At 47.3% G+C, this 27,201-nt stretch overlaps 4 protein-coding genes across 13 annotated transcripts; 2 read left to right on the forward strand and 2 right to left on the reverse strand.

Annotated features, from left to right (window-relative positions):
* On the forward strand, positions 1-2,902 carry LOC118506714 (zinc finger protein OZF-like). The gene is made up of 6 exons (XM_036044222.1): positions 1-899; positions 973-1,326; positions 1,395-1,453; positions 1,532-2,231; positions 2,317-2,514; positions 2,588-2,902. Exons 1-4 carry the CDS (start codon positions 87-89, stop codon positions 1,740-1,742), a joined length of 1,437 nt encoding a protein of 478 aa, XP_035900115.1. The 5' UTR covers positions 1-86; the 3' UTR covers positions 1,743-2,231; positions 2,317-2,514; positions 2,588-2,902.
* Positions 2,529-5,654, reverse strand: LOC118506715 (diamine acetyltransferase 2). Of its 6 annotated transcripts, none has more exons than XM_036044223.1 (4): positions 5,610-5,654; positions 4,761-5,501; positions 4,453-4,682; positions 2,529-3,229 (listed from the first exon to the last, which is right to left on the reverse strand). In XM_036044223.1, the coding sequence occupies exons 2-4, from the start codon at positions 4,839-4,841 to the stop codon at positions 2,929-2,931; spliced, it is 612 nt and encodes a 203-aa protein (XP_035900116.1). In that variant the 5' UTR covers positions 4,842-5,501; positions 5,610-5,654; the 3' UTR covers positions 2,529-2,928. The 6 variants fall into 6 exon arrangements, with proteins under 6 accessions (XP_035900116.1, XP_035900119.1, XP_035900118.1 ...); XM_036044226.1 differs by lacking the exon at positions 5,610-5,654 and having other exon boundaries at positions 2,833-3,229; positions 4,761-5,034; positions 5,138-5,428; XM_036044225.1 differs by lacking the exon at positions 5,610-5,654 and having other exon boundaries at positions 2,833-3,229; positions 4,761-5,034; positions 5,134-5,428.
* LOC118506716 lies at positions 4,897-7,033 on the reverse strand. Its single transcript, XM_036044230.1, has 2 exons — positions 6,899-7,033; positions 4,897-6,772 (listed from the first exon to the last, which is right to left on the reverse strand). The coding sequence occupies exons 1-2, from the start codon at positions 6,972-6,974 to the stop codon at positions 6,540-6,542; spliced, it is 309 nt and encodes a 102-aa protein (XP_035900123.1). The 5' UTR covers positions 6,975-7,033; the 3' UTR covers positions 4,897-6,539.
* Positions 7,022-27,126, forward strand: LOC118506712 (box A-binding factor-like). 5 transcript variants are annotated; one of them, XM_036044203.1, is made up of 9 exons: positions 7,645-7,776; positions 9,158-9,355; positions 15,237-16,989; positions 20,970-21,171; positions 21,263-21,410; positions 23,451-23,635; positions 24,980-25,144; positions 25,225-25,354; positions 25,497-27,126. In XM_036044203.1, exons 2-9 carry the CDS (start codon positions 9,268-9,270, stop codon positions 26,231-26,233), a joined length of 3,408 nt encoding a protein of 1,135 aa, XP_035900096.1. In that variant the 5' UTR covers positions 7,645-7,776; positions 9,158-9,267; the 3' UTR covers positions 26,234-27,126. The 5 variants fall into 5 exon arrangements, with proteins under 5 accessions (XP_035900099.1, XP_035900101.1, XP_035900096.1 ...); XM_036044206.1 differs by lacking the exons at positions 7,645-7,776; positions 9,158-9,355 and adding an exon at positions 7,022-7,413; XM_036044208.1 differs by lacking the exon at positions 9,158-9,355 and having other exon boundaries at positions 7,624-7,776.
* The last annotated feature ends 75 nt before the right edge of the window (positions 27,127-27,201 follow it).

The raw sequence follows: 27,201 nt of genomic DNA on the forward strand, positions 1-27,201 counted from the left end.
AAACAGCTTTGCACAAACGTCAACACAATAAACCCTTTTCCCTCGGGTGAAATTGTAAACAAACAAATTGTGGTGCGGCACGTGCGATGGATTCTGCTGCAGAAAAAGAATTGTGTGCAATTTGCGGGACGGAGCGGCTCATTTTTCACCGCAACTTCAAGAAGGTGAAAACCAAGTTTTCCGGCACGACAGTGTTTCAGCTGCTGGAACGCTTTTCCGAGCGGGATCTTTCACATCTAACCATCGACATGTATGAGTCCGGTGCTTGTAACGATTGCTATGCCAAGCTAAACGATTACGATGCTGCTTACACAAAAGCACTGATCATACGGCAAGAGCTAACGGATCTGCTACAAAATGGGTCGTTACAAATATTTCAACAACCAGCTGAAGTCGAGCATGACAAGGCGGCCAAGCAAAAGGATAACGGCAGGATTAACTGGGTTCCTCAGCTGGAGCGTTCGAGTGAGCTTACAAACAGAAAACCAACGTTTTCCATTGCTGGCATGCCTGCCATGCGCATTTCTATGAAATGCAATGTCTGTGGAGCGATATTCAACAACATCAGTCACATGAAACAGCATTCCCATGACGATGTCAGCGAACGGGAACAGATGCCGGAAAAGGAAGCGCGCGCACCGTCCCCGATGCTTGTTATTGAGAACGTGAAAACGGAATCTACATCCGTCGATAATTCTGACGAAGAGCTGGACGTGTACTTAGAGTATCGTAAGATGGAATTGTACCCCAAGGAAGAAGCAGAATCTGAAGAGTACTACCTGTCGGAGGGTAAAGAAGAGCAGGAAACAGCCGAAGCATCACACCAAAGTCAGCAACGAACCGGCCCATTCGAATGTTTGTACTGCGAAGCGAAATTTGAAAACAAATTGTGCCTAAGGGTAAGTCGAAATTGCCTGCCAGTGTGTTTTCTGCGAATGATACAAATGTAGCCATTTGCTCTCTTACCTGCAGGAACACTTTAAAACTAACCATCCGCAAAATGACGCGGAAAACATCTGCAAAGTGTGTGGCTTTGCAACGAAAACTCGCGCAGCACTTGCCAGTCACTACGGCAAGCACCTGCGCGAATCGGAGCTAGTCTGCCAGGTGTGCAGCAAAAAGTTCACCCAACGGGCATCGCTCCAGCGGCACATGGCTATCCACACGGGCGAGAAACCGTACCAGTGCGATGTGTGCGGGAAGCAGTTCATTCACTACTCATCGTTCTACATGCACCGGTTGGCGCACAAGAACGTGCGATCAAAGAATTGCACCATCTGCGGGTATTCGCTGCGATCGAACTCACATTTGATCAGGCACATGCGAGTAAGTTAAATCCGCTTACTGCTTTTGATTCTACTGTATCTAATCTAAACTTTTTCTGTCCATTTTAGACACATTCCGGTGAAAAACCATACGCTTGCCCTGTGTGTGATCAAAAGTTTTCCCAAAGGTATGTGTTTATCAATGCTTAATGCTAGCAAATGTGTTAAATTCTATTTTCATTATACTTTTAACCGGAACTCAACAGGTACAACATGGTTCAGCATCAAAAAACTCACTCGGGAATTATGAGACGATCCGGAAAAACGTTCAACTGTCCGTACTGTGATTACACTAGCGCGCGGAACGCGCTACTGAAAAGGCATCTGATGAAACACCATGGCAAAAGTGGGAATGCGTTGAGCGAAAAAGATGCGTATGACCAGATGGGACAGGAGGAAACAATAACGGACACTTAATATCGTCGGTTGATTAGGCTGTTTGAATATTATTGAGCTGCTAATAGCCCCTTCTTGTTCGTCCTTTGCCCTACAATCTCAGGGCCTTCGTTTGACTTGATTTTACTCCGGGGAGGCTATCCGGATGAGAATCGACATTCGGTTCTGAACCGGGATGCTATTATTTAAATAAAATTGACTACCGTACTCTGCCCCCTTCGTCGTCACACATCGTCCGAATGTTGTTAGGATGTATAGACCGATTTCAAGCAGTGTGGTTGCTTTATCTGCACCTGTTCATCTATCTGTGACCCGATAAGTGTCACGATAAGGGGCCCGGAGCCTACACTTTACCCGTTTCGACAGTACTGCAAAACCATTCACTAGCAAAATACAGCCTTTTTCACACCTTGGGCGTGGTAAATGAGTGATCGTAAAGTAATGGATAGTGATTGGAATACGGAAACATACCGTACGATCCCACAGATGGAACTGGCCGAAGCGCCCGAGGTAAGAGAGAGCCGAGAGAATGTGAGATAGTGTGCGCTGGGTCGGAAGTGTGTATGTGTTAAATTCGATTCTATATTCACGCTAGGCCAAGGACGCTTTGGAGCAGAACGATGCGGCGAAACAGAAAAGTCCCCAGGGCAATATGTTCGTGCAGAGCATGTTCGATATGACGCTAATAACGATCAACTTTTGCCAGATATGCTACATACTGAAGGTTGGACCGGGGTTAGGATGGTTGTACTACTTTCTGCTCGGACTGTTCGGTGTGTCACTCATTTTACTCGTAAGCATGGGCTATTTGTTGCGTATGACGTGATATAGCCTTTATCATATTAAGCTTTCCTCTACCTTTTCAGTTCATGCACGGATTTATGGGCCTGTGTGGAAGGTTCAGATGCAGCAAACCGCTGCCCCAGGCCTGCTTTAACTGTCTTTACAACACGTCCATGTTCATGGTGGTGATCGTGTACATGGTAAACCTTGTCGGGAATATCCTGATGCTAAAGGAGGCAGAAAACAAGTGCCAATTGATGCTGGAGCACACGAAATCCATCATCACTACTCCCCTAGATGTACCGCAATAATCGCACAGGTCGATACGTCCACATTCAATTCTCGTTTGTTATATTAGTCGGTAATACTTTCAATAAAATCTACAGATTGTATCCGCACCATCCAGTCACAGCGTGTCACGGTGTTAAGCGTTAAGTCGTCCAATGGCATCCTTGGGCACGCGATAAAAGTGCCAGGCTTCAGTCTCAGTCAGATCCACCGCACCCATGCGATGGTAGAATTTTGTGGCCGGATTCCAGCTCAGCACATGAAAGTCAATTCGCGAACAGTGTGTGTCCTGTGCGTGCTTGGCAAGGGCGCGAAAGAAAAACTCCCCATAGCCATTGCCCCGGTAGGCTGGCCGGATGTAAATGTCTTCCAGGGCGAGTGATTTTCCCTGCCATGTGGAGTACGCGTAGTAACAGATGGCATATCCGATCAGTTTCCTGTCGAAGAGAAAGCAAAAAAAAAAAAACAAAATTAATTGTAATTTGAGTTGAGAAATTTTGAAGATTTTTCTGAATTCTGAACTGCTCGGCGCCGCATGACTGGGACCGGGAGAGATTGTACAATAATTGGTTGCATGATGCCGTCATTCAATAATCTCGCATCGTGATGGACATGCCTACAGTTATGATGTCGTGACGTGTTGTCGATCATTCGAAAAGCAACAAGAAGACCGTCATGATGTCGATGTGCGTAGAAGCAGTTATGGACGAAGAATTGTGGTTAAATATGTTTAATGATAAGATAAGAAATGCAACCCCCTCTCGACGATGGGCTCTCGTCTTCCACCGGGGTTTTCTCTCACACTTTTGCTACAACTCCCCCTGGTGCGGTTCGGTGTCCAGCGCAAATGTTGACGACGGCAGCGACAATGACGCCCAAAACGCCCTCCCGAGCATTGAGAAAATTCATCGAAAGCAACGGTTTGTTATCTACAGCTGTGCGGTTACGAATCCCGGGCCCGAGCTTGCTGCGAATGGACAACCCCCGGGCAGGGTTCCAGCAGCTAATGCAACGGCACACACTGTGCAAACACACAGTCCGACCACCGACCAATCGCGCACATTAATGGCTGGACGATGCTCGTACCGCTGCCCACCATCAGACGAGCTGGGTACGGCGAAAGGATCGAAGGTTGCCGGGATCTGGCACGCAGCGATCACGGGTACGGGGACGGGAGCGATAGAAAACAAACAAAGCCCAACTGATAGCCGCAAACAGGCCGGGTCCCGGGTGACGCGAGTCTCGAAACCGGGGAAGATGTAAAACTGGCAAGAAATAATGACTGTTGGAAATCAAAACACCACCACCACCACTGGCAGCACCGGATCGAGCTCCTATGACAGGGTTGGGCATGGCAGTATAATCTCTTATCAGTAGTAGCAGCAGCACTAGCAGCAGCCTAAGAGAACAAGCGTGGACATCATCGCATCATTACTGTGCTGTGTACAGGGCGAGGATCGCCGAGCTGGAGCCGTTTGTGTTTGAAACTTTGAAATGAAAAAAGGAGGATGCTACACAGGCTAGATGCTTGGCCTCGCATCTCTATCCTCCTCCCCTCCGAAGACGGGCCGCATGTCCCTGGCTTGATGAAATGGAATTAAACCATGGAGGCGAAAAGCACGCTATTGCGCGCTGTATATTTATAAATAACGTCTCTTACCGGGTTAGAGGTCTTGCGTTTGCAGGATCGACCGACCGCATTGACGTGAGCCGTTCCTGATTAGCTGGGCAGTCGTCCGGGTCGGCCGGAGCTTCCAGCACAAAACTATGAAACACTGGTGGGGCAGCACGACCGTCCGCTGATCGTCGCTCGTCGAACCCACCGTCCCGTATCAGGTCGTCAACGGTAAGCTGGGGTCCGTCCGGCATCTTCTCGAAGTCAGCCAGCTCCTACGGGTTTGCAAAAGGAAAAGGTGTCTTCTGAGTTCGGTTAAGCATCGTTTTTCGACGACCAAATCACAACACTACCTGTATCATGCCGATCACTTCTGGAAGATCCTCTTTCTGCGTCCTCCGTACGATCACACCATTATCCTGCCGGGTTGCCATCGCTTGTGGCAAATGTGTTTTGCTGACGGGAGCGCAACAATCGGAAGTTTCCCGCACTGGAGTGTGATCCCTTTCTAGCTCGGCTCCCCAGATCCTGCCGTTTCTGCGAACGGCACAAGACTGAACTGCACAAGAGACTACCGCCAACAAAACTGGCCCTGTTGATAGCTGGTTGAATTGAGCAGCAGCGGTACTATCAAATTAGTTTGTAAATTAAAATTTTATCTTATCAGTGCACGCGGACGCGTTTTCCCTTTCGCACGTCCCCATGCCACCGCACACAAACACATACGTACGCCCGCCGGCTACTAATCAGCCATCGGGTATCATCGGCGGCCGGCACCGGCGTTTGCCTTCGTTTGGTGACGCTCGCTCGCTCGCGGTGCTGGCAGATGCACCGGCCGGGCTGCCCCACCGATAGGGCAAAAACCCGGCGGTATCAGACCGGGCAGGACCACACGGTTGGCGGTATCAGCACAGCTGTTCGGTGACGTGACGATTCCCGAGCGTCCCGCGTTGCCAGTGGTCCGGAAAATTGCCAGCCAGCCGGTTGGCACCGCGCCCGTTTTGTTATCGATCTGTCAAACTCGATCACTTGCCGGAGCGATCGCGGGCCCGCGTACGGACAACTTATCAAAGTGGGCAGTAGTAAAGCGGCGCCTATGTGGTTCAAGTTCAACATTTGAAGCTTATCATATGACCGAGGGGGGGGGATGGGGGAGGGCTTCGGGAGGCGCACGAAATTATGCAACCGATAGCTTATCACACCTGCCACACTGCTACTGTTGCTGCTATCAGCTGGCGTATTATCAAAAACCAATACACGTCTGCTCAACTGTCAAAGAGTTGGGGCAAATCAGCAACTGTGTATTGTTTGATATTGCGAAGATCGTTCATTCATTCGTGCATCGATCATGCGTGCGTGTGCGTTATCTAAACAGTACTTAGACAATTGTAATTGATTTGCGAGAGGTTTTAAAGCATAACGGAAGATGGTAAAGGGCATAGCAGTGATCGTATTGGGATATATTTCCTATAAATATATAAGGAAACGCGTAGAAAAAAAAGCTCAGAAACGTCCACAATCATTTCGCTTAAAATAGTTCACTCCGGTTCATGCTGTAAAGAATAACTCAAAAAAAAAAAAATCCCCATTGATACGCAAAGAATCCTTATTCTTCTTCGGTCCACCCTTCGGCCCACTGGTCTTCACAATCTTAATGGTCTGCCCGGCCTGTGAACAACCAATTGGAAAAGATGCTTGCTCCACGGTGCCTCCGCTAATTGGACGATTGATCCGTAGCTGTGTACGCGTACGTAGGGGTTTTGTGTGGTAAATATTGCTGCGGATGGTACTGGCGTGGTGATGATAGGCGAAGGTTTCTGAAAAGGTCGCCGTTGAATCCGAACGCAGCAAATAAAAAACACCAACCAGTGTTTTCCAAACTGTACTGGGGGGCAAAAAAAGGTAAAAATCCTCGAAAAACATTCCGCTCGAGAATGTCGAAACTTGAAACCATTAAATCGTTATCAACGCGCATATATGCTTGAATGCAGCCGCCGGAAGATTTGTGGGGTAAATGAGAAGGTTTTTTTTCGCTTGGTTCGTTCTTATTTGTCATAAGAATAAATACTATTGTCCCTTGTGCTGTGCTTTTTTTGGAGCGAGTTTGTAGTTAGTTTAACAATTTTTACATGCTAGCGTGCTGCGTTTCCAACCGTGGCACAGCATTCGAAATCGGCACAATGTCCTTCAAACCGTGACTCTCGCTTGCCACAGTGCTGAACTTTGGTGTGCAGGCTGTCTGCTCTTGTCTTGCGCTTGCTGGCGCAGTCGATCTTCATGTGCCGCTCCCGGCGTACCTCTTCGTTCCTACCAACTGCGCTCGGCCACTGGTAAGAACCTTCGTCCGGCGAAACGATGGCGCATCCTGCGGACCGTCGGGGGGGGAGGTTAATAGACGATTTCATGACGGGGGAGAAGGAACAAAAAAAAAAAACGCGAGACCACCACACAACGTACAGGGAACGCGTGTGTGTTGGCTGTCGCTACATACGTGATTCGTCGTAGTCGTAGTCGTGGCGGTTCCGGCGCGTTCGTGGTCGTCGTTGTCGTCGTCGCTGCTGTACCATTTGAATGGGGGGTTGTAGATCAACACAGCGGCTGTGTTGATCAGTTCACTTTGAACGATTAGTGCGCAAGCCGTTTCCATCCGTCGTCGTCGTGCGCGACTTGCATACGGTTGCTTCGATGTGTCCTTTTCCGTGATCGAACCGTGACGAAGCCCTTCCGGACGCGCGACGGTCACCGGAAAAGAAATAAAGTGCTACATCGGCGAAGAACAGCGTGTGATTTCCGTGTGACGATCCTGTGACGAGAAATTGCTTTCTTTGGTTGGCGAGTGGCCGCTGCGTCAACCGTTCGAACCGTCGGTATAAACGCTGCAAGTAAACAAACCACTCTGTGCGTCGGCGGATTTTGTTGGTGTACGGTTGTTGTTATCCAGTGTCCACACCCCGAAAATCATTCTCAAACTCGTGGGAACCAGGATGCCAGGAAAGGATTCCTACGGTACGTAAAGGGATATCAACGGTGAATGGTTTTGATAGTATACGAATGCCTCGGTTTCGGCGTGCGGAAGTAGATGTGTTCCGTTATCGAACGCTCGCCGTCATTATTTGCACCTCCGCCCTACGGCGGTCGTATCTCGGAAAGGGAATTCCTTTGATTATGGGCTACCGTCGTGGCTGATAACAATTGCGGTGGCCGTTTGCCGTTAGCGCCCAACTCTACCGGTGACCAGTGACGATCGCATCGTGGATCGACACGGTACCAGCTGGGTTGCTCCTGGTGCGGTCCGGTTAGCCGCCACCATGCGATCACAAGATACCCGGTCCGTGTTCGTGCTATCTCCACGTGCTAAGGGAAGCTCGAGTGAGTGTGCTATCGTGACGGTTCCAACACGAATATCAAAAGATTAACCAACAACCGGGGATGATAAGTTTGGGTCCCGGTTTGCTGTGGACATTTCAGACGATCGTTTGCCGCAGTTCGGCAATAGATTTGCTCGAGTGTAGATCGGTGCCTGTAGAAGTTTTACTAAAGTTTCAACCGTGCTTTGCACAAGTTAGCGTACGTTCATCGTCACATGCCACCGGTCGATCAACGTTGTTGCAAAATAGGAAATATTAGTTTGCTACTTCCAGCCCTTCCAGCTGCAGCGATGTTTTTGCAGGGCAGAAATTAGAATCGCACTAAGCGCGATTGGCAACGCTTCGGTGGCGTGACGAATCGAAAAAGTTCAAAACAGTTGCATGGCCCCTGGAGAACAGGGCGAACGGGTGATGATGTTTGTGGAAACTATGGCTCGTCAGCTTGGACCGAGAGCTTGCGCTACCGATGCGACGCACCGCCCGACCGTCGCTGCCTGCCCGCCCGTCCGTCCGTTGTCTTGGGTGGAAGGTGTCATAAACGTTGGATGACCGTCACGGTTTGTCTGTACTGGCTTGGTATGGTTTTGTTTCGTTTTCTTTTGCACCGGGCGCGTCGTGGATGTGCGGTGCCGGGAACTTCTCCTAAACGAGATGATCCTCCCAACGAAGAGCTGGCAGCAGATCTAGGCGGTAGGCAGAACGACGCAACGGGTCACACACTGTGTACCTACACGGCGGCGAACGCTTTGGGCCGTCCGTCACAGCAGTCGTAAAATGGGTGTTATGCGCTTTTGCGTGAACAGAATGTGCGCGCGTACAAAAGGGGCAAGAACTGCAGCTGAACGTGGTTGTGCAGGTTTCGCTGTGTGCACTTGCACTGTGAGTTCAATTTTTATACGCTTAAACTTCACAGCTTCCGAACGCTAAAGGGTGAGCCGGTGAGAATGTTACAGACTTAAATACACCGTTTCGATGCCATACTTTATGGAGAACGATCATACGATCGTCCCTGAAGGATCATAAATCCCCTTTGTACAAGAAATGACCACGAGAGCCTTGAGCATACAAAGCAATCAGCTTGAACCGCCTAGCCACGCGACAATTCGTTCGTTGCGTTTGTGCAATCGACGCTTGGTCTTAAGCTTAACATTTGTTTGTTTGCACCAAAGAAATCCATAATGCACTCTTAAGGATCGAAATTTGATCACTCGTCTGTTAGCACAGGACGAGTGGTGAAGCGCAAATATTTAGATTGGCCCAGGTAGTACCAGCCCATTCTTTCGGAAATGGGCAACAGGCTGAAGAAGAAATTTGTACCACCATTTGTTAGTTTGGCTAAAGGATGTTGATCGTTTCCATTTTTGTTTTACGAACTGCATTAGCTGGATACCGATACACTTTGCTTTGGTGCACATCTCTCGAAATCGATACTCCAGCGATGACCCTGTCTGTATCCCGCTGGTGTGGACACACACGCAAATAGTTGCAATAAATGGGCAATAAAGACGGAGAAAAAGCCTTCGAACCGTCGAAACGGCCGGCGGAACAAGTGGGGATGCATATTGTCGAGGGTTTGGAAGGTAAGTTTTAACGAGCGGAAAGAACGAAACACGTGATGCACATTACCGGACCGGACCAGCAACTTCCTGCCTTTTTTTGTGTGTCTGTTCGTCTTGGTTCTTCCTCCGACGTGTGGCGAATAGTCGCTGTGGTTCTCTTACGAAAACGGAAGTGTCTTTATGTTTTGGGCTTGAGAGAAGAATGTCGTCTTATGGACTAAAAAGTGCATTCCTTTATGTAATCTTACTGGTTTATTATTTTCTTCTTTCATGTTTGAATTCGTTTTATGATCCTCGGGTCTCACTTTAACATGGCAAAACTTTGAAGCTACTTCACTACAATTGCATGTATTATAGGCAGAAAATATTGAGTAAAAATTTGTAGAAAATACCTTATGTATTCTTACGTTTAGTAAGCAAACTCGACACGAAGAACACGGTGACAAAACAACTTAAAATGCATACTTGAACAGAGGAAAACTACTCCTCAAGAGTTCAAGAGACCTGAAGAACTCTTCACAGTTAAGAAGTGTTGTCCTTTATCCTTAATGGCAAGAGCGGCATGTGTGAATCGCCGAAAAAGAGTGTCAAATGTCTACCAGAACCGTAACAAACAAAACCAAATGTATCCAAGCATTATTGAGCAGGCGAGAGCTCTGAAAAGATTTTCCGATGACCGATCGAACCGCCTGGCAAGGCATGACTTAAGTACCAACACTCGGTTTGGGGTGTAAGATCTCGACAAGATCGTGATCATGAAGTAGCCTTGGTAGAAATAATTTAGATTTTAATATTTATTTTAAACTAATAACTTTATTTATTATTTGTTTTGTACACACAACTGCCAAAGTATGCGTCGTTTCATAAATTTATCTCCTTAATAAAGCGTGCATCTTGCGCTCATAAAACCACCTAGAAGCTCTAGTCATACCGAACGCGCAGCATAAACATCATAATCACCGTACCAAAATGGTTATGATTTATTGCCCATCGTAAACATTATCTGGTGAAGCAACTGGCACGGACAGAGCGTGCCCCCGGAAAGGGCGCTGGGTAGTCCTGTGTGTCCATGTGTGTGTGTGTGTTTCCTCAGTTGCCAAAACATCGGTTCTGCGGATTATTCAAATAGATCCGGCATCGCTGGGAAGGAAAGTTGCGCCCTCTGAAGGGCTCTCTCTAGTTGCCTCTGAATGCAACACGGAAGGGACAATAAAGGCAAGGGAGCGCAAGGAAAGGATCTCGACCTGCTTACGTAGGCGCTGTTCGTAGGGAAACCTCAAGAATCACCCATGGGCGATCCATTGTACCGCATGCTGGGCTGCTGGCGCATCGTACAACCGGACAACACTCCGCAATGTGATATATACACGGTTTTGGGAAGGAGGTTTTTTTTTCGTTCGGTGGGTGGTACAAACAGCGGGACATCAGCATCGTATGTAAATTGCGTTGGTACACATTCATAAATACGCGGATAGCGGTCGGGGCGCTTAGCACTCTCACACGTGTGGAGCTGTGTACGCCCCCCAAAAACCCGGTTCGGAAATTCTAACGGCCATCGATCCAGATGTTAAATCAACTTCAAACCTTTCAGAGCAAACCCCTTTTCTTGGCCGTCGCTTATCATCTCGGCCAAACAATTTCTACTCAATAGTTTTGAGCAGCATTTGGCAGCCAGTGGTTTATCAAAAGTGAAAAGTATGACTCAAAACCACCCATAGAATGTTTTCGAGTCCCGGAGTCTGGGTACGGTGCGTCACATACCGCCAGGGTACACGCTGCAGATGAGCGTGTCCTGCCGAGCAATGGTCGGAAATGTCTTTACGGCCTTTACCAAAACAAAACTCCGTGGGGGGTGATAAAAGTGGCAAACCATTATTATCTTGCCGTTTTGCCGAGCGATGAATCATTCAGCGCAGTTCGATCGGTCGCGATGGGTATGGATTGTTCTTCATTACTTTAGCACTGGGAATATGATCGGTAAAATAGGGTTACAGTTAATTAGTGAACAATTTCTAACATGCATGTCATCGACGGACGCAACAAAAAAAAAAAAAGAAAACAAGTATGTTCCAATCATGATAAGCCTCCGCTTGAAGTAATTGAAGCCTGGGTAACGTAATATATTATACTCTTTTTTCAATGGTTCACACCAAAAAACATGGTACAAGCTTTTGTGTGTGATTACTGTTTCTCTCTACATAATGTTTCTTTAAGCCGGTCAACCCTATGACCTTCGTATCTCCGAAAAGGATCGTAAATCTTCCGCCTTCTTATCACTGCGCTCGGGTGATAGTGGTACGGTACGGACCACAGATTATTCTTCTCCCAAGGGAGGAATACATGCACACACATAACTCTTTTCGTACAATTATGCTGCAGTATGCAGCGGGATTGCAACGGGCATGATAGTTGAAACAACACCCAAACAACCCGACCCCGTGATATCGATCGCCGAACTGTTCTGTTCTGCTCTCTGTCGGGAAAATTGTAGCGATGGTTGGTGTTTTATTTGTTTTGACCGGTAAATGACGCGTATCGACAGGAAGTCATCTTGCGCATTAAGCCGTTAAAAGTGACGGTGACATTGTGGTCGACGACGACAAAATCCAGACCAGCGCGGCCATTTGTGTGTTCTGTTGCACATTTCTAAAAATGCATAAAACACCGGGACACGCTCGGCTAGTTGTGTGCATTTTTTATTTGCTGTCGCTGTTTAGTGTAACGAAGATCAGCGTGGTTGAAATGCGAGAATGATTTTTATGTGTTTCTGTACGGCGGACCTGATCTTGACCTGGGAAGACCTAGTCGTAAAAAAATGCGTCTCTCTCGGGCACTTGCCTGTTGTTGTGGTACAATTCGGGGCGTATCACAAGATAGTTACTTTCTCTAGCGATAATCGATCGTTAAATTGTTAACAATTTCAAAATAAGAAAACCCTATTTAAGAGTAGCAGGTTGCATCAGGATAGCGCAAGTTGTCCCATAAACCATAACACGGGAGTTTTTTTGTTTGGTTGTCGTTTCAATGAATCGTAGCCTGATAATGTGGACCCGGTCCACCACACTGAACCGTTCACTTAATTGAACCATAAAATTATCTCTTTCCGGAGGGAAATAAATCATTCATCCTGGACGGAAGACTGGATCTGAAACGCCAGCACAGAACGATCTGTCTCTTATTTCTGTGCGCCTGTGCGTGAACGGACTACACGCAAAACACTTGTCGCAAGCCGCCCAAATTGCCTCGTAAATATTTCATTAGTTAGTCCGCGTTATTTTTGTCCCCGTTCTTCCTTGTTGTTGCTGCTGGTAAACGAACGTGTAACGATAGCGCTCTTCACTGGTGTTAAGAATGGAAGCGTAAAACAAAACGCTTTACGATCCTTATGGTCGGAGAGACAGTAAGCTCAGGACTCGTCCGAGCTCGGAGAAAGTCCCGCAGGAAGACGGGACTTACAAGGATTGTTGCGCATGAAATTTGAGTCCAGCCGGTGCTAGGTGCGGTGCGCGCTGACATACGGGAGGATCAAGCCCGGAGCGAGGAACGATTGTCCCGAGCTCACATCCATGTACGGTAGATGGTGTGAAAATTTTACCATCTCGTACAAGTACGAAAAGTAGTTGAACGCTTTTCTTTTTTCCGTATGTAGAGAGTTGTGAAAAAAACCCAACCAGCAAGACAGGTTCGGTATGATAAATTGCATCCTAAGTGTGCTGCACCATACTTCAGGCGCGTAACCTGACTGGCTCCATAGCTACAACTACCAATTTGTTGTCGTTTTCGTGCGGTTGTTGTGGGATTGAAAAATTTGTTCCCATAACTTACCTCGTGTTAATTTTTGCTACACCGGTTCTCATGGGTGTAATCATACGTTTCTCCTTCTGACTTCTGCTGCCTTGAGTAAAGTACAAGTCTGTGAGACGTTGATGGCAGCTCTACCAGCACATGACGCGCAACGATGACGAGCCATTCCGTCTCACTTAAATTAATAATTTCTTGGACCCATTTTCACGCACAGTGAAGGTTCTGGTCGATAGGAAAGCTTGTTTGCTAACGTAATGCCTGCCTACTACCAACGTAATGGAAATTAGTTGGTACGCATTATTCGCGCGCGCGCGCGCGTAAGTAAACAATGTTCAGTTTGCATCGGTGTGTAACTTGCAGTAATTTATGTAAGTGGAGCATGAAAATCACTCCAATATAAAACCAGTTAGCAGTTCCCTTATTATGGCGGAAAACCGCCGGGGAGGTAGTCGGTTGAACTTAAGTGCATTCTCATTTTGGACGTACGCTTATCGTTCTGCTGTACGTGACGGCGAAAAAAGGGGTTATTGGCACCGCAGGTGTGTTGGAAAGCCTTACGACGATTGCGGACTGCAAAACAATAGGGACATGATCGCGCAACGGTTTGGAAACGTTTCTTGAACTCTTCGAAAGCATAGGTAAACGTTCTAGATGCGTTTTTTGCTTGGAAATTGGATGAAGCCGAGGCAAGCAAAGCGTGGAAAGCAATATTTGCAACGTGGATTAATTCTTGCAAATACAGACGAATCTCTGGCCAAAGGTTAACACTTGTTAGCAAGAAGCCCCGGTAGGCTGCCGCTCATAGAACGTTATGCAAACTTGTCCAAAATGCAATGGCACCTTTCCAAAAAATGTGGTGGTGCCACATTATGAATGATCTTCGATAACCTTGCACCTTCAACGTGATGCAAACGACCAAATCCTGTTTCGTGAAGCGTGAAGTTTCCCGTGTCTGCTGTTAGCCGCATTGGGCAACACGAAATTATTGTTTTCTTTTTATTTCGTTTGTCAGCAATCAGTTTGGGAAATGTGTTTGAAAAAAGAGCTTTTTTATAACGTCCGAGAGGTCGAAATCCACCCGGTACGTACGATCGCTGTACGAAAGCGTCGAGAGAAAAGCGCCATTTAATGCGAGCAATTTAATCACAATTATAAAGGGGCGGAGCTAAGACAACTACTCGAAATCGAGTAGTGGCGAGCGCCTGATGCATCAATGATTGTTCTCTAATGCACTTTCTGCATGTGATGCAGTTAGTTCCTTGCGCAATTTGATTCCCGCGGGTAAGATAATGGTGACCTGTTGCCTGGCTATTCTGTCGATGAATCATTCCGTAGGCTCACCCCGCAGGTAGACAATTTTCGAGTGGTTCGAGAACTTGAGCTCGGGGTAGCGAAATGTCTATTCCACTACCCAGCAGCAACAGCAGCCGCAGTGTTGTTTGGTTTGGTTTGAGCTTGCTTATCGCATCATTACTGAAATAATGCTGCGTGCTCGTTCGTGCTGCTCGTTTCATTGCCTTCTTGCAGGGGCAGGATCGAACCTGGCAGACAGAGCGCGCAGAACGTGTTGATGGGAACTGTGACCCTTACCGATCGAGAACCGGGGCTGAAGATTCTGCCCAAGCCCAACCATTAGGTGTTGGTGCCTTTCAACAGATTATTGCTTTGTTTGTTTGCTTCTCGATCGTAAAGGTTCTTTTCCCCTTGCTTCCTTCTAATTTGCATCGTCCTTTCTCTTTTAAATGTGCAGTACCGGGTCTGGTGCTACCGTCCATATAACAATAAATCTATCGTTCTTCATCCCATTCTCTCGGTTACCATCCGTTCTCTCTTTTTTAAATAGCCACGTTCCCATGTAACCTTCTCTTTTTGCTGCGGTTTCCCTATTTGTTGTTATTGGTTTCTCTTTCACTCTAGCCGATAGTTGCATTCCTTCCGCGCTATCGCTTTCTCGCTTGCACTACTCTATATATGCACTTACGCATCTTTCCTTTACCGTACGCTTTCTTCTCATTCTTTCCCTTTGTTTTCTCTTCATTCTTTCTCTCCCACTCTGACGAATGTGCCCGTGCCGCCACATCAACTCTTGCTCTTGCAGAGCCGAGTTATGGTGCGATCGTGGGTGCGTACAAGTCGCCAGTTGTAGTGTCCCCGCAAACTAGCACGCAACACCATCAGGAGCAACATCACCATCAGCAGAGCATCGATAACGGAAGTAAACAGACGGAATCACGATCGCAACCGACCGATAGCGAATCGGACAGCAATATCGGCCGAGAGGCAGGATCTCCGGCAGCCCACCTGGTATCGCGTGTAGACAGTGATCGAACACGTGAAGTTGGCAGTAGTGAAAGTGGTGGTGGAAGTGATATTAACAGAACATCGGCGCACGAGCACACCACCTTGCCCGGGAGCACGTCGGAAGCCGGGAGCACTCCACCGACCAGCAACACTCCCTCGGTGATTACTTCCTGCTCAAAGTTAATGTTAGGGTCGGACCCGGTGAAGGTGTCTACGACGTACGGATCGGAGCAGCACCACGAAGCGAGCCCGGTCGGGTCCAGTTCGCCTCCCCGTTTCTCTACCCTACAAACTGTTATCAACAGCAGTGGGGCCGGCGCAGGCTACACAACGTACCCAAACCATTGGCCGTGCGATTTAAGCTATAAACCGGTGGAGCATCGACCCAACTCCCCTTCGGGAGAACCTTCCACAGCCACGGGAGAGCTTTCGCGCCAACAGCCAACTCCTCCGCGGGCAGTTTACATCGGTGATCCGGACGCGGGTGTGTCTTCATCGCCTTCGGGTCATCTGTCCGTGGTCAGCCACCTAAACCCGCTCGTGTGCTCGAACGATCCTTCACTAATAAGCGGAATGCGTGGAGGACTGCTTTCGATGTATTCATCGTACGCGCCCCATCATCACGATCACCTGGACGAGGCAACAGTCCTGCAGCACCATGTGCAGGATTCGCATCTCCGAGGTGACGACGAAATGTCTGCGCTTCATCACCATCTACATCAACACCACCAGCACCAGCAGCAGCAGCAACAGCAGCATCATCACTCCCAACACCATCATCATGACGTACAACAGCACAGCATTGACGACATGATCGCCGATACGCTGAAAGACGAACAGTGTGGAATCGTGGACAGCTACCTAACGCCCACCATGGTGAGCGATCATCACCATCATCTCGCGGACTCCCCTACGCATCACGGTGTGCATCACCACCAGCACCAGCTGTCGCAACAACACCTGCAACATGGCCACGGAATGCATGAATCGAAAGAGTACGCCAGCATTTATCACAACAACAATGACAAGAGTGTCATCAACTATAATCACGCAGCCACAGTCGTAGCGCATCACCAGCAGCAGCAGCAGCAGCAGGCGGAACATCACCAGCAGCAGCAACACAATCACACCCATACCAGTAGCGGCGGCGAGTCGCGCAGTCCCGAGTATTCGCACGCGCATGACGAGTACGATGGCGGATTGCAGAGCTTCACTCAGTTGATTAATGTGCCTCGAGCGAGCGATACGGCGACGTCGATGTACCACCGGCACCAAATGTCAGCAGAGGCTGCAGCGGCCGTTGCAGCTTCGACGGCCGCTACGACGGCAGCCCTCGCCTCGTCGAACGGTGGTCAAACACCGACCACCACCACCTCCTCACCCGGACCGGCCGAGCACTTGAGCCATCTAGGCGGGACGGGTTCGGGCACGGGAGCTTCCGTGCTGCTACATTCGATCGGAAACGGTGGTCCGGAACCGGTAGCAGGCGCCGGAACCGATGGAAGCCTCTCCATTTACGACACACTCCAGACGAGCGTTCTTTCGGGCGGGTAAGTGCACGTTTCGTATTACAACTGCATGCCGTTTTTGGTTTTGCCCATCGAGAATGTTTTCATTAGTGGTTCAAAGTTTTTTTTTTGTGTTGTAGAAATGTTCATTTATTTTTGTGATGGTGAAGAAGATAGGCGACCGAAGTAGTGCGGTTGAATTCCAATGATCCGATCAGTAAATGAAGAAATTTGAGATCGACTGGATGGAAATTGTCTGACTGCAGCAAATGTTTGAAGGTGTGGTGACTAAGTCTTCTTCCGGTGAGGGTGAGGCATTGCCATTAAACCGGAGAACCATGTGGAATGCATTAGTTTGTGCAGAAATAGGGGATCTTATTTAAATGAAGCGATCGTTTCCAAAAGCGACCGTTTGCTCGATCACGAATCTTCGGTTCGGATGTTAAAGAATGATTGTGAAAGAACGATCGTACTTGATTCTCTTTGAAATCGCCCATATCTCGTCAAGCTGCCATGACCTTGTGCACTGACCGAGAGCGAGATTTTTGCTGTCTGATTATCCTTTCTTTCTTGTTATACACTCGGCGTGCAAGGTTTGCTTTCTAGCTCCTTGTCGTACTAGACTTGGGAGGATATGTTCACTCCGCAACAAATTGCCTTGATGAAATGATCAAGACAATGGATTCGGCAGTTTGCTGACGTGACACACGGACACAGGCAACAGGACGAACATTGATCAAGTTAGCGTTATTTGCGTGCTTGTGGCAACACATCAATCGCATCTGTCAAAAGTCAGCGCTGTTCGGCAGTGCCGAAATTGATAAGCCGAACCCTGGCAGGGGTCGATCGTGCACTCGATCCCGATTGCTCAACGGTGGTTTCGAGTGCATGGGCAAGTGGCCAAATCGTGATTACTTGCCCGAAAACGGTTATCAGGACTTGGGTGGTGTTTGAATGTGCTATTATTGAGCAGAAGTGGCTTGACGAGATTATGGCGAGAAAAACGATCATTCTAGTTTATTTTTAGTAATTTGAGACCTTTCTGCGAAAGCAACGATAGTAGAGGGAAAAGATCAAACCGATTTTGAAAACATTGAACACTCAACTACAGCATTTGAATTGGGGCCGAGCGGACATTTATTTAAAGGCCATTTGCCAATATCATACGTTATGCTCGCTTTGAAATTTTCGTTATTGTAGGTTTTGATAACTCCAGATGTAGGAATAGTTCAGTACTGAGCTCTTCTCGCCCATTCCCAGCACGCCAGTACTACACGTGCAACTTATTGTTACCTTTCCCAGGGCCCGCTTTTCAACTCAAAAATTACTACACAAAATAACACTTACAAAAAAAAAACACCAGATGTACTGTCACCGTAACTTGCGAAAAAAAACAGAGCACATAAACTCGAGCGAGAGAAAAACAGAAAATACAATGCGCTGGAAACGAAACACCGTACACAAACGTGCCTGGGGAGATGTTGCAAAGTCGCGCAATGTTTCGCGTGCCGGCCCTTCGGCTCGGTGTGTGTGTGTGTGTTTGGTTGTGCTTCCTCCTACCCATATCGTTGCCCCGCTCCCGGTTGGTTCGTGATGCGTTCCGGTCGCAGGGTTGTGACAAATTTGGTCTTCTCAAGCACGACTGCCAGGTTGAGCGGTTGGTACGATCGTGCCTACGGTGAGGTTTTTCGCGCACGCCTAGAGAATGAGATCGGCATGTGGCAGCTCCGGGGCGGTGGCGATCACCGATTACGTAACTTAGGGCAGAGCAGTCAGAGAATGTCTTCGGAAAGATGCCCATATGGCGTAAGAGTTATCTCCTGAAATAACTGGAGAAATCGGAGGAACCATCACTTTCCGATTTTTACAATATTAAGAACCCTGTAATAAATTTGGGCTCCATTTAGAAAAAAGTGGCCAAACTTTTAACTCATCTTCCATACCTCGATACCGTCGAACGAGGTTCTCCTCCTCCGGTCTGGTATGGGGGAGGCAGTGCAATGTCAAGAATTTCGCTCGTCCGTTCTCGCGGTCACGTGCACGCTGCATCGGGTTAAGTAAGATATGTGGCTCACCCGTCCTCCGTTTGACGCGGGTTATTTAATGTCACGGCTTTGTTTTGGTTACGGCCGTTGTGTGTGCGAGCGGTTCGTGGTGAGTTTTGGATGACGAACCGCTCATATCTAGTTCTTTTGGGGACTTTTTTCTAGAAACCCCCCACCATTCCCCCACCGGGTTGTGTGGGTAGGGCTCCCACATGAATAAGATTGCGCGTGTAGCTTGTTAGTGTGCAAGTTGGTTTACTGTTGTTACGGTGCGGAACAAACAAAAAAAAAAGGTTTTTGTTTAATTTCACCACCCTGTTCGCAGTGGAGCTGGCCGCTTTATAGAGGCAAGGGCTTAAAAAAAATAACGATCGTTATGCGATCACCCGTGCCATATCGCCCTTATAATTCCTTGCCAAGAGTTGGAAAAAAATGCGCCAGGTACGTTCTAGCCCAAAAATCGTCTTAAAGCGCTGGCGTCCGAGATGGGAAAAGCCTTACGCAAATTGCATGTTTTACTGCCACCCACGTTAGGTATGCCAGCGATTAGTGGTGGGCACGGTACGCCACAAAGAAACTACCGCGATGTCACGCTCCCGGTAGCGAGCTGGCTTTATCAACGGTGGCAGAAGTTGTGACAACAACGAAAGTTACGCTGGCCAGAGTGGTCATGCGAGCCCCTGGACGCTTTCCACCTCTCTCTCTCTCCCCCCCCCCCTTCCCCTCGCTCCTCGCGGCCGGTCAAAACATTACGCTCGGCAGTTAAGTTTTGTTCGGTGTATCCACCGCTCCGGTTGATATTCGCTCGTCGGCGGTCGCCATCGATAGGTGTGCGACTAGGAGCTGGTTTTGAACCTTGTGCAAGGCTGTTTGTTGACCAGTGTGTGTGTATGTGAATAAGACAGTTGTAAGGATTTTAAAGCTCGGTTGGAAAACATCTTACTGGGTAGAAGTGATTTATCTACCGATCCTAGACGCACACCTGAAGATGATCATGTCGTGTGCAGCATGAAACAGGAAAAGTGATCAATGTGTGTGCCTTTCTACCTCTCAGTCTTCATCTTTAGTGTTATCGAGCGTCTAGCGTGTGACAAGCAACGTAAAGCAAAGCGATGAATTATCGAATGTAAGTGCCGCACTGGTGATGATTGCTAGCCAATTTATGCTGAATCGCGTACACGATCCAGCTGCCTGATGTGTGTGAATTTGCAGACGAAAACAAAAATCTACAGCAACACGGTTTGTGCTGTGCCCTCTCACGGCACATGATCGCCGTGCTGGGTGGGACAGGATGGGAAGAAAGAGACTCAGTCGCAGTTTCCGTTTGCAACCCGGCTGTTTGTAAACAAACCGATCGTAACCGCAACACACAGCTTCCTTCCTTGCTTAGGCGCTCTCGATGTGCTCGAGGAGTGATGTGCTGAAGAATGGGGAGGGCTTGGAGTTAGGAGGGAGTGCGGAGCACCAATCGTTCGAATAGAAACCTCGCTCAATGAAATTAGTCAGCGATTGCGATATTCAGTCGTTCAGTTATTGTTCGTCTGCTGGGACAAGTGGCATCGTGACTCGAGGTCGAGCTCTTTTACGCTAGGAATTCACGAGGGTTAGGGTGGGTTTTTTTTTCATTTCACATTCCTTCGCGCAGTGTCGTTCGATGGTTGGAAGTCGAGTGTGGTAAGGAATTTCGAAAACGCGTACTACTATTACGCCAGACCTGGGTAGGAGATGGCCATGAAGGCATCAGCGATTGTGGAGTAGGGCCTAGAAATAATCAAAGAGAAAAAAAAACACAGGAAATGTAAACAAATAAGTCATATCTTCGGTTTGAAAAGAATCCATCGAGGATCGTCTAGCAATATCGTCATTAAAAAAAATTGTCAACAAAAAATCAGTTTCAGTAGCCTTGTCCACAGGCACGGGATTGTTATCACCCGAGACAGTACCTAATTTTGCTCATTTTATGCTCTTCCATTCCAGTCCTTCGTACGGTCGCTGCTCGTTCCCGGCCATGCAGTACTTCAACGGAAGCTCCGCCGATCATCTATGGTCGAGTGGCGTTTCCGGTATGGAGAGCGAATACATGAAAGGGGCCCTGCCCGGCTTCCAGCGGATCGTTTCCGGCACCAGCACGTCGCGTGCCAATCCCTACAGCACCGTCTCGACGTCCTACCCCCAACAGGTAGGTGAAAACGACCATCCCGAGCTGTGTGGGTGTGTGTGTGCTGAAGCCACGAAACCGTAACCGTCTATGGCTCCTTTTTTTTTTGCAGAACGACACATGGTCGCAGCATTACGATACCAGCAGCATCGCGTACAGTGTGGCAACGTCTAGCACCACTCCGGCCGTGGCTAATAGACGGGCGGCGGTGGCCACCACCACCACGACACACTTCCCAGCGGCAGCGTCACTGACAGCACGTAAGCATACCACATTCGCACATATAAGAGCAACGGTGGAGTACGAATATTGAGAATTTTATTCTCCGATTTTGCAAACCATAGAGTCACGTTTTCTTATCAAGATCACTCACACGATCTCTGCACCACGTGTCGGACCGTGTCTCAAACGTGGCTGCGTGTGAATGTTGCTGCACTCTGGTTTCGTTTTTTGTTGATGTTTTTTGGCAATGTGTGCCCAAATGTTGGAATGGACCGTTTTTCACACGAACAACATACAGTCGGGTGTGTGTGTGTTTGCTTGTTTTTTTTTTCTCTGCTGCCTTTTCCTACGGGCATCAAACAGAAACACCAAGAAACGCAGGATGCGTTCCAGTTTGGGTTTGGGAGCTGTTTTTTTTTTCCTCTTGTGTGTGTTAAGACCCGTGTGATAAGACAGTAAAACCTGAATTTTACCCAATACTTAATCATCACGTAATATGTTACCTCGCGGATGGCAACAAACGCAACGGAAGCAGTGCGGTGTGTTTTGTATTTTGTTGTGGTTTTTCAGTGTTTTGATTCGGTTACCGTACGCTGAGGACGCATTCCTGGTGTTAGCTTATTCGAAGTTCACTGTACTGTGAGTGAATATCTTAAAGCTAAATAATTTATAAAATTTTAATAATATTTACTGGTATAGAATAGTGGGTCCGAGTGTCCCCTGGTTCCCTTGTCCTAACAAGCTATGCGTCTATTCCACAATCATGTGGCAAGAATAGAGAAATATAGTAGAAAAACAGGTGTAAAAAACCAGTACAAACTGTGGTGCTGGAACCAGAGCTCAGCGTGCCATCTCTTGCAACTTACGAGCTCTACGTGGTTTGACGAACATTATTTGTGACATTCTGCACGTACAACAAGGGCGATAAAAAAGAGGCTCCCCCGTACGTAACTGACGGCAATGATCACGGCCCGACCGATTCGTATACGCCCCCTTCACATAATCTCCGGCACGGACTGAGTGTCTATTCCGAGCAGGCAGCTAACATTCTTTCTGTACGCCACACTGTGCCAGGACAGGCGAAAGATCACCAGAGAGACCTCTAGCCTAGGCGACACTCAAGCGTGTTATTAAATTGATTCACACAAGGAAGGACAGGAAAATTGCAAACGCTTTATGGCTTCGCGGAAGTATCATTATGGTGCGTGCTTTTTGTCTGGCTAATGAATCTTCATATGACTTAATAACTTATGGTATAAACATGTTCTAGATACTCTGGAAAGAATGGGTATGGTTCTTGGTCTGCTTTGCACAGTTTCTGGTATTTGCCTTCAACTTTTGCACCAACGGTTATCGGGATCGAACGAGCGCAACGGAGCTTCCGGTTGGAGACCGGAGCGATGGGAAAACGCGTTGACCGCGACCGCGGGAAGTTTGTCAACCCGCGTACGGAAATGTGTGTGTGTGTGTCCGTGGAGCATGACGAAGAATTACGAGCTTTACAACCACCTTCCACACCGGACGAGACGTTGTGTCTTGCCAGGCGCTAATTATTCACCTATATGCTATGCGTGACATATGCCAAACAGTGAAAGCAGAAAGCTGGAAGCCCGGTTCGCAGCAAGGGCCGGAACGATGAAAATGTGGGCATAGAACTGGGGTTTGGGATATGGGCTACCGCTTACAAAAACCGTGGCGTGGGGCATTTGGTAAACGATGTATGCTACATTTATTATTGGTAAGGGCCGTTGGCAATTTCTGCTGCAGAGTGTTGTTGGTGCTGTAGATAGTTTTCTTTCCCAAAGCATACATGGTAATTTATGCTACAATCGTCACAATGGTCCCGTTTTGATGCATAGAATTTGCAAGCGTATGTGTTTATGCAGGAAACACATTACACCACCATATCAATAAAAAATAGGGCGAAACTAGCTGAAAGTATATTGACAACACAGCAGGAGAGACCCGAAAGGTCAACGATCAAGTGTTGCAAATAGTCTTATTGAAATTTTTAACAAACCAAATTCAACTTACTTAACGCATAAATAATCCTGTTTAACTTCTTAATTAAACCTCAGTGGGCCTCGATGCGGACTTGTTTACGGAGGGACGAGAGTGTGTCAACTGTGGCGCTATTCAGACGCCCCTCTGGCGTCGCGACGGAACTGGCCACTACTTGTGTAACGCGTGCGGACTCTATCACAAGATGAACGGCATGAATCGTCCGCTGGTGAAACAACCAAGACGTTTGGTAAAAGATCCTGTAAACCAGAGCTTCTTAACTACTCTTCTTACACCCTGCCCCCTTACGTTTGCCCGTTTTAGCTCCTTGTTTTGTTTTTGTGTGTGTGTGCTCATCTTTATTGTTCCTTTCCGTAACGTACCTTGTTTGCTTTATAGTTTTTCATATGGTTTCATCCCTTATATTGAGTGTTTTCGATTTTACCTTGATTGACTTACACCTTTCTCTTACTATTTTACATTTATTTGAACATATTTTTCTTCTTAAATTATGTTACAGTGTTTGATGCTTTTTTTTAAATTTCGACAAAAAAAAAAAACACTTTCGTTTAATGTTATCAAATGTCATCCAATTATTTCGGTACATCTGCATTAGTTCATTATTGTCCCTCGAACGGTTCACATCAGTTCCATTTACAGTCAGATGAGTTTGTGTTAATGTATGTGTGTGTGTGTATGCGTTTTTGTGTATTTGTCCTTGATTTGGGGAGGAAAAAGAGGGCGAAAGCTTCGCATCCAATCCAATGCTCCCCCGAAATCCATTCCGATGTGGAAGGTCACAGAACAGAAGGATAAGAGTAGTTGGTTTGTTCTAGTAGTATCTTACCAGATGTGTACCCCGCCCGGCCAATTTAGAGACTACGTCGTCCACACTTGCTAGTTATGCCCAGTTACTGTTGTTTATTTTGTTATTTATTCAATGCTAGTGTTCGATCGATGATAGACCATTTTCCTGTGTACCTATTATTGTACATTGAACAGTATGCATTAATATTATTATTAAACACTCCCGTACGAGGGAGATGGCTAGTTTCGAAACTTGATACGTGCTCGAAATTGCTCTTGTTGCATTATTGGAAATAAACCTTTCTATTTTCCTTATTATCGCTTCGTACTCGCCTTCGTACTGTTGTTTTGTGAGGAACTAATCAAAGTCTACCATATCCAAAATTGTAATTCCAGTGGCCGCAGAACAGGGCGGGGATCTCTATAAGAACAACTATACCTTCAGTAACTTGACCACTCGCACCACCGAGGAGAAGCAAAGTCGACGGATGGTAGGTTGAATTCTTCGGACTTTCTTCATTTGGAACGGATTTCATAGAGCCTTGTAGCCTGGTGTGGTTGTGTCGCTTGTGTACCCAGTACCGCTCCCTCCCCAAACTCCCGTAGCTTGATGTTTAATATGCATTCGTTATGTTTCCTCTTACTAACCGTAGCAATTGCTTGCCTAAAACTTACTAACTTCCTCCCCTCCTCATGTAGCTGCTTCCTGCATAGTGCTCTTTAACCAGTGTCCCCACTAATGTGTGGCTATGAAACCAAGGTACCGATTCTAATAATTATCCACGTTATCACCTTCCAGAGTTCGGCTAGACGCGTAGGACTGCAATGTTCCAACTGCAACACGACCAACACTTCGCTGTGGCGTCGCAATCAGGTCGGTGAGCCCGTTTGCAATGCGTGCGGATTGTACTACAAGCTGCACAACGTAAATCGACCGCTAGCAATGAAGAAAGATAATATACAGGTAATATACGCGATGCATTGTTTTTTTTTTTCTAGGAGGAGGTGAATTAATACGTGTTTTTTTCTCATTTATTGTTGCAGTCTCGCAAACGTAAACCGAAGGGAAGCAAAAACAGCGATGGCAGCAAAAGTAACGCTAGTAACGCGTCGAGCAACCGTCAGAACAGTTCGAGCAGTAACAGTATATCCGAGACACCGAAAAAGCAAGACGGTAAGCAGTGCATGAAATTGCATACCTTTAGGGGTTGCGTTGTTGCTCTGCTCGAATTCACTGCTCGAGTGCAGGAAGCACACGACGAAATCACGTAATAACGAACTAACGATTAATTTATATGTTTTGGTCCATTTTGAAGGTATAAAACTGTTGAATCTGGGGGAAAACTCCAGTTTCGAGAAGATGATGCCATCATCACCGTCGAGCGAGGGCAGCAATCAATCGCCCTCACATCACAATCATATGTCACCGATTTGCTACACCCAGCAGGTGCCTTCCCCGATCACCAGCACCCCATCCAGCGGTGCTATTGTTAACAACGGCAAATACAACCAGCAACCGAAGGCTGGCAATGCCTTTATGCTGCCCTCGCCCACACCGATGAACATGTTCGTTGGCAGTCCAACTGGCGGCGTATCTGGCGGACAGCATCACCATTCTCACCAATCTGCTGCTGCTGCTGCTGGGCCGCTGAGTCCCGTAAGCTACAGTATGTCGGGTGTCGGTGCTGGACACGGCAACAATAACGGATCGATTGTAAGCTTGAAATATCAGCAAAGCCCACCACAGTCCCCGGAGGACATGCTGTACTACGATATGCTGCCTGCCGATGTGAACGGTAGCGTCGATCAGCATTCGATGGCCACGATTGTAAAGATGGAACCGTCAAGCGGAAGCCACTATGGCGGTTACCAGCAAGCGCTGCATCACGAGGGACTCGTTGGATCGCTGGGACATGGTCAGCACGGCTCAGCTCACAATCAGCACAGTCGCAGTCCCTCGGTAGCGGATGATGAGGGCAATCACGGGCAGCAGGATATTATCGAGAGCAAGCACAACATCAACCGCCCAACCGTGGTATCGATGTCCCGATAAAAAGGGAACGGTGGAAGATTTCTAAAACAAAAAACAAGTAAACACCTCAAAGGGTTATTCGTACGTGCAGATGAACGAATCTCACACGTCTCGTTCTGTCTGGCTCTGTCTGCAGGGAAGCTTATGATACCAAATGAACTGAATCACACAAAAGACTCGACGAATGTTAAACATGTTAAGGAATTAGTTTTATAGATGATAGATGATACAACTTTCTCGTTGGGTTAGTATAAATCAGATGCCGATTCAAGGCAAGGGCGAGTCATAATTCGGGGATAAGAACGGGGGGAAAAACGTTGTTGAATTTGTCTTGCTTCGACTATATTGTTAGGAAAAATTACAAAAAAGACAAAAAAAAATTGATAAGCCAGCAAAAGGTTTAGCATTGTAGTTAGAACAAAAACAAAAATGATGGAACGAGTGTATTCGTCTAATCATGCCAATGTATCGATCGAATCAGAATGTAAAACATTTGCCAGAAGCAAACTGTAACAGATCTGTTCGTTCGCCTATAGCGCGTGTATATCGTAGGTTTGCTCCTGGATAGAGCAGGCAACATAATAAGTAGCTGTAAATAATGTTCCCAAACAATGTTGTACAGAACATATCAGCTCTCTGGATACTTCGTAATCGTTCCAAATTTGTTAGACGTGTAAGGCAAAGTGTAGTGCGTTAAGTTTGAACCGAGATCTGAAATTAGGCGTGTGGCGATCGTGCTGCAGAACTTTAGTTCAATGTTGTATCATATCTTTGTTTGGTTCTTCTTTCCTTCTCAACCTAGCAGTAAGTTGTCATGTGTGTTTTGTTTGAACAAGAAAAAGAAAATCACTCGTAATAGTTTTAGAGCTAGACACTATGCAATACATAAATAAAGACAAGCTTGTATAAAAACATGGTTTAGTATGTTAAATGTCGAGATCATACGAATGAAGTCAACTTCAAAAGGAACACTTGCTATGGCGTTCGAC

Source organism: Anopheles stephensi, chromosome 2 (assembly GCF_013141755.1).
Source record: "Anopheles stephensi strain Indian chromosome 2, UCI_ANSTEP_V1.0, whole genome shotgun sequence".
NCBI classification, from domain to species: domain Eukaryota; kingdom Metazoa; phylum Arthropoda; class Insecta; order Diptera; family Culicidae; genus Anopheles; species Anopheles stephensi.

What these genes read in the sequence shown, in the direction of transcription:
- LOC118506712 (XM_036044203.1), top strand. Translation starts at nt 9,268, where the DNA reads ATGGGCAATAAAGACGGAGAAAAAGCCTTCGAACCGTCGAAACGGCCG. An exon ending in TATTGTCGAGGGTTTGGAAG is followed by an intron (nt 9,356 to 15,236) that starts GTAAGTTTTAAC and finishes TTGCTCTTGCAG; the next exon opens with AGCCGAGTTATGGTGCGATC. An exon ending in ACGAGCGTTCTTTCGGGCGG is followed by an intron (nt 16,990 to 20,969) that starts GTAAGTGCACGT and finishes CTTCCATTCCAG; the next exon opens with TCCTTCGTACGGTCGCTGCT.
- LOC118506716 (XM_036044230.1), bottom strand. Translation starts at nt 6,974, where the DNA reads ATGGTACAGCAGCGACGACGACAACGACGACCACGAACGCGCCGGAAC. An exon ending in CTACGACTACGACGAATCAC is followed by an intron (nt 6,773 to 6,898) that starts GTATGTAGCGAC and finishes GACGGTCCGCAG; the next exon opens with GATGCGCCATCGTTTCGCCG.
- LOC118506714 (XM_036044222.1), top strand. Translation starts at nt 87, where the DNA reads ATGGATTCTGCTGCAGAAAAAGAATTGTGTGCAATTTGCGGGACGGAG. An exon ending in AAAACAAATTGTGCCTAAGG is followed by an intron (nt 900 to 972) that starts GTAAGTCGAAAT and finishes TCTTACCTGCAG; the next exon opens with GAACACTTTAAAACTAACCA. An exon ending in GATCAAAAGTTTTCCCAAAG is followed by an intron (nt 1,454 to 1,531) that starts GTATGTGTTTAT and finishes GGAACTCAACAG; the next exon opens with GTACAACATGGTTCAGCATC.
- LOC118506715 (XM_036044223.1), bottom strand. Translation starts at nt 4,841, where the DNA reads ATGGCAACCCGGCAGGATAATGGTGTGATCGTACGGAGGACGCAGAAA. An exon ending in AAGTGATCGGCATGATACAG is followed by an intron (nt 4,683 to 4,760) that starts GTAGTGTTGTGA and finishes GCAAACCCGTAG; the next exon opens with GAGCTGGCTGACTTCGAGAA. An exon ending in AACGCAAGACCTCTAACCCG is followed by an intron (nt 3,230 to 4,452) that starts GTAAGAGACGTT and finishes TCTCTTCGACAG; the next exon opens with GAAACTGATCGGATATGCCA.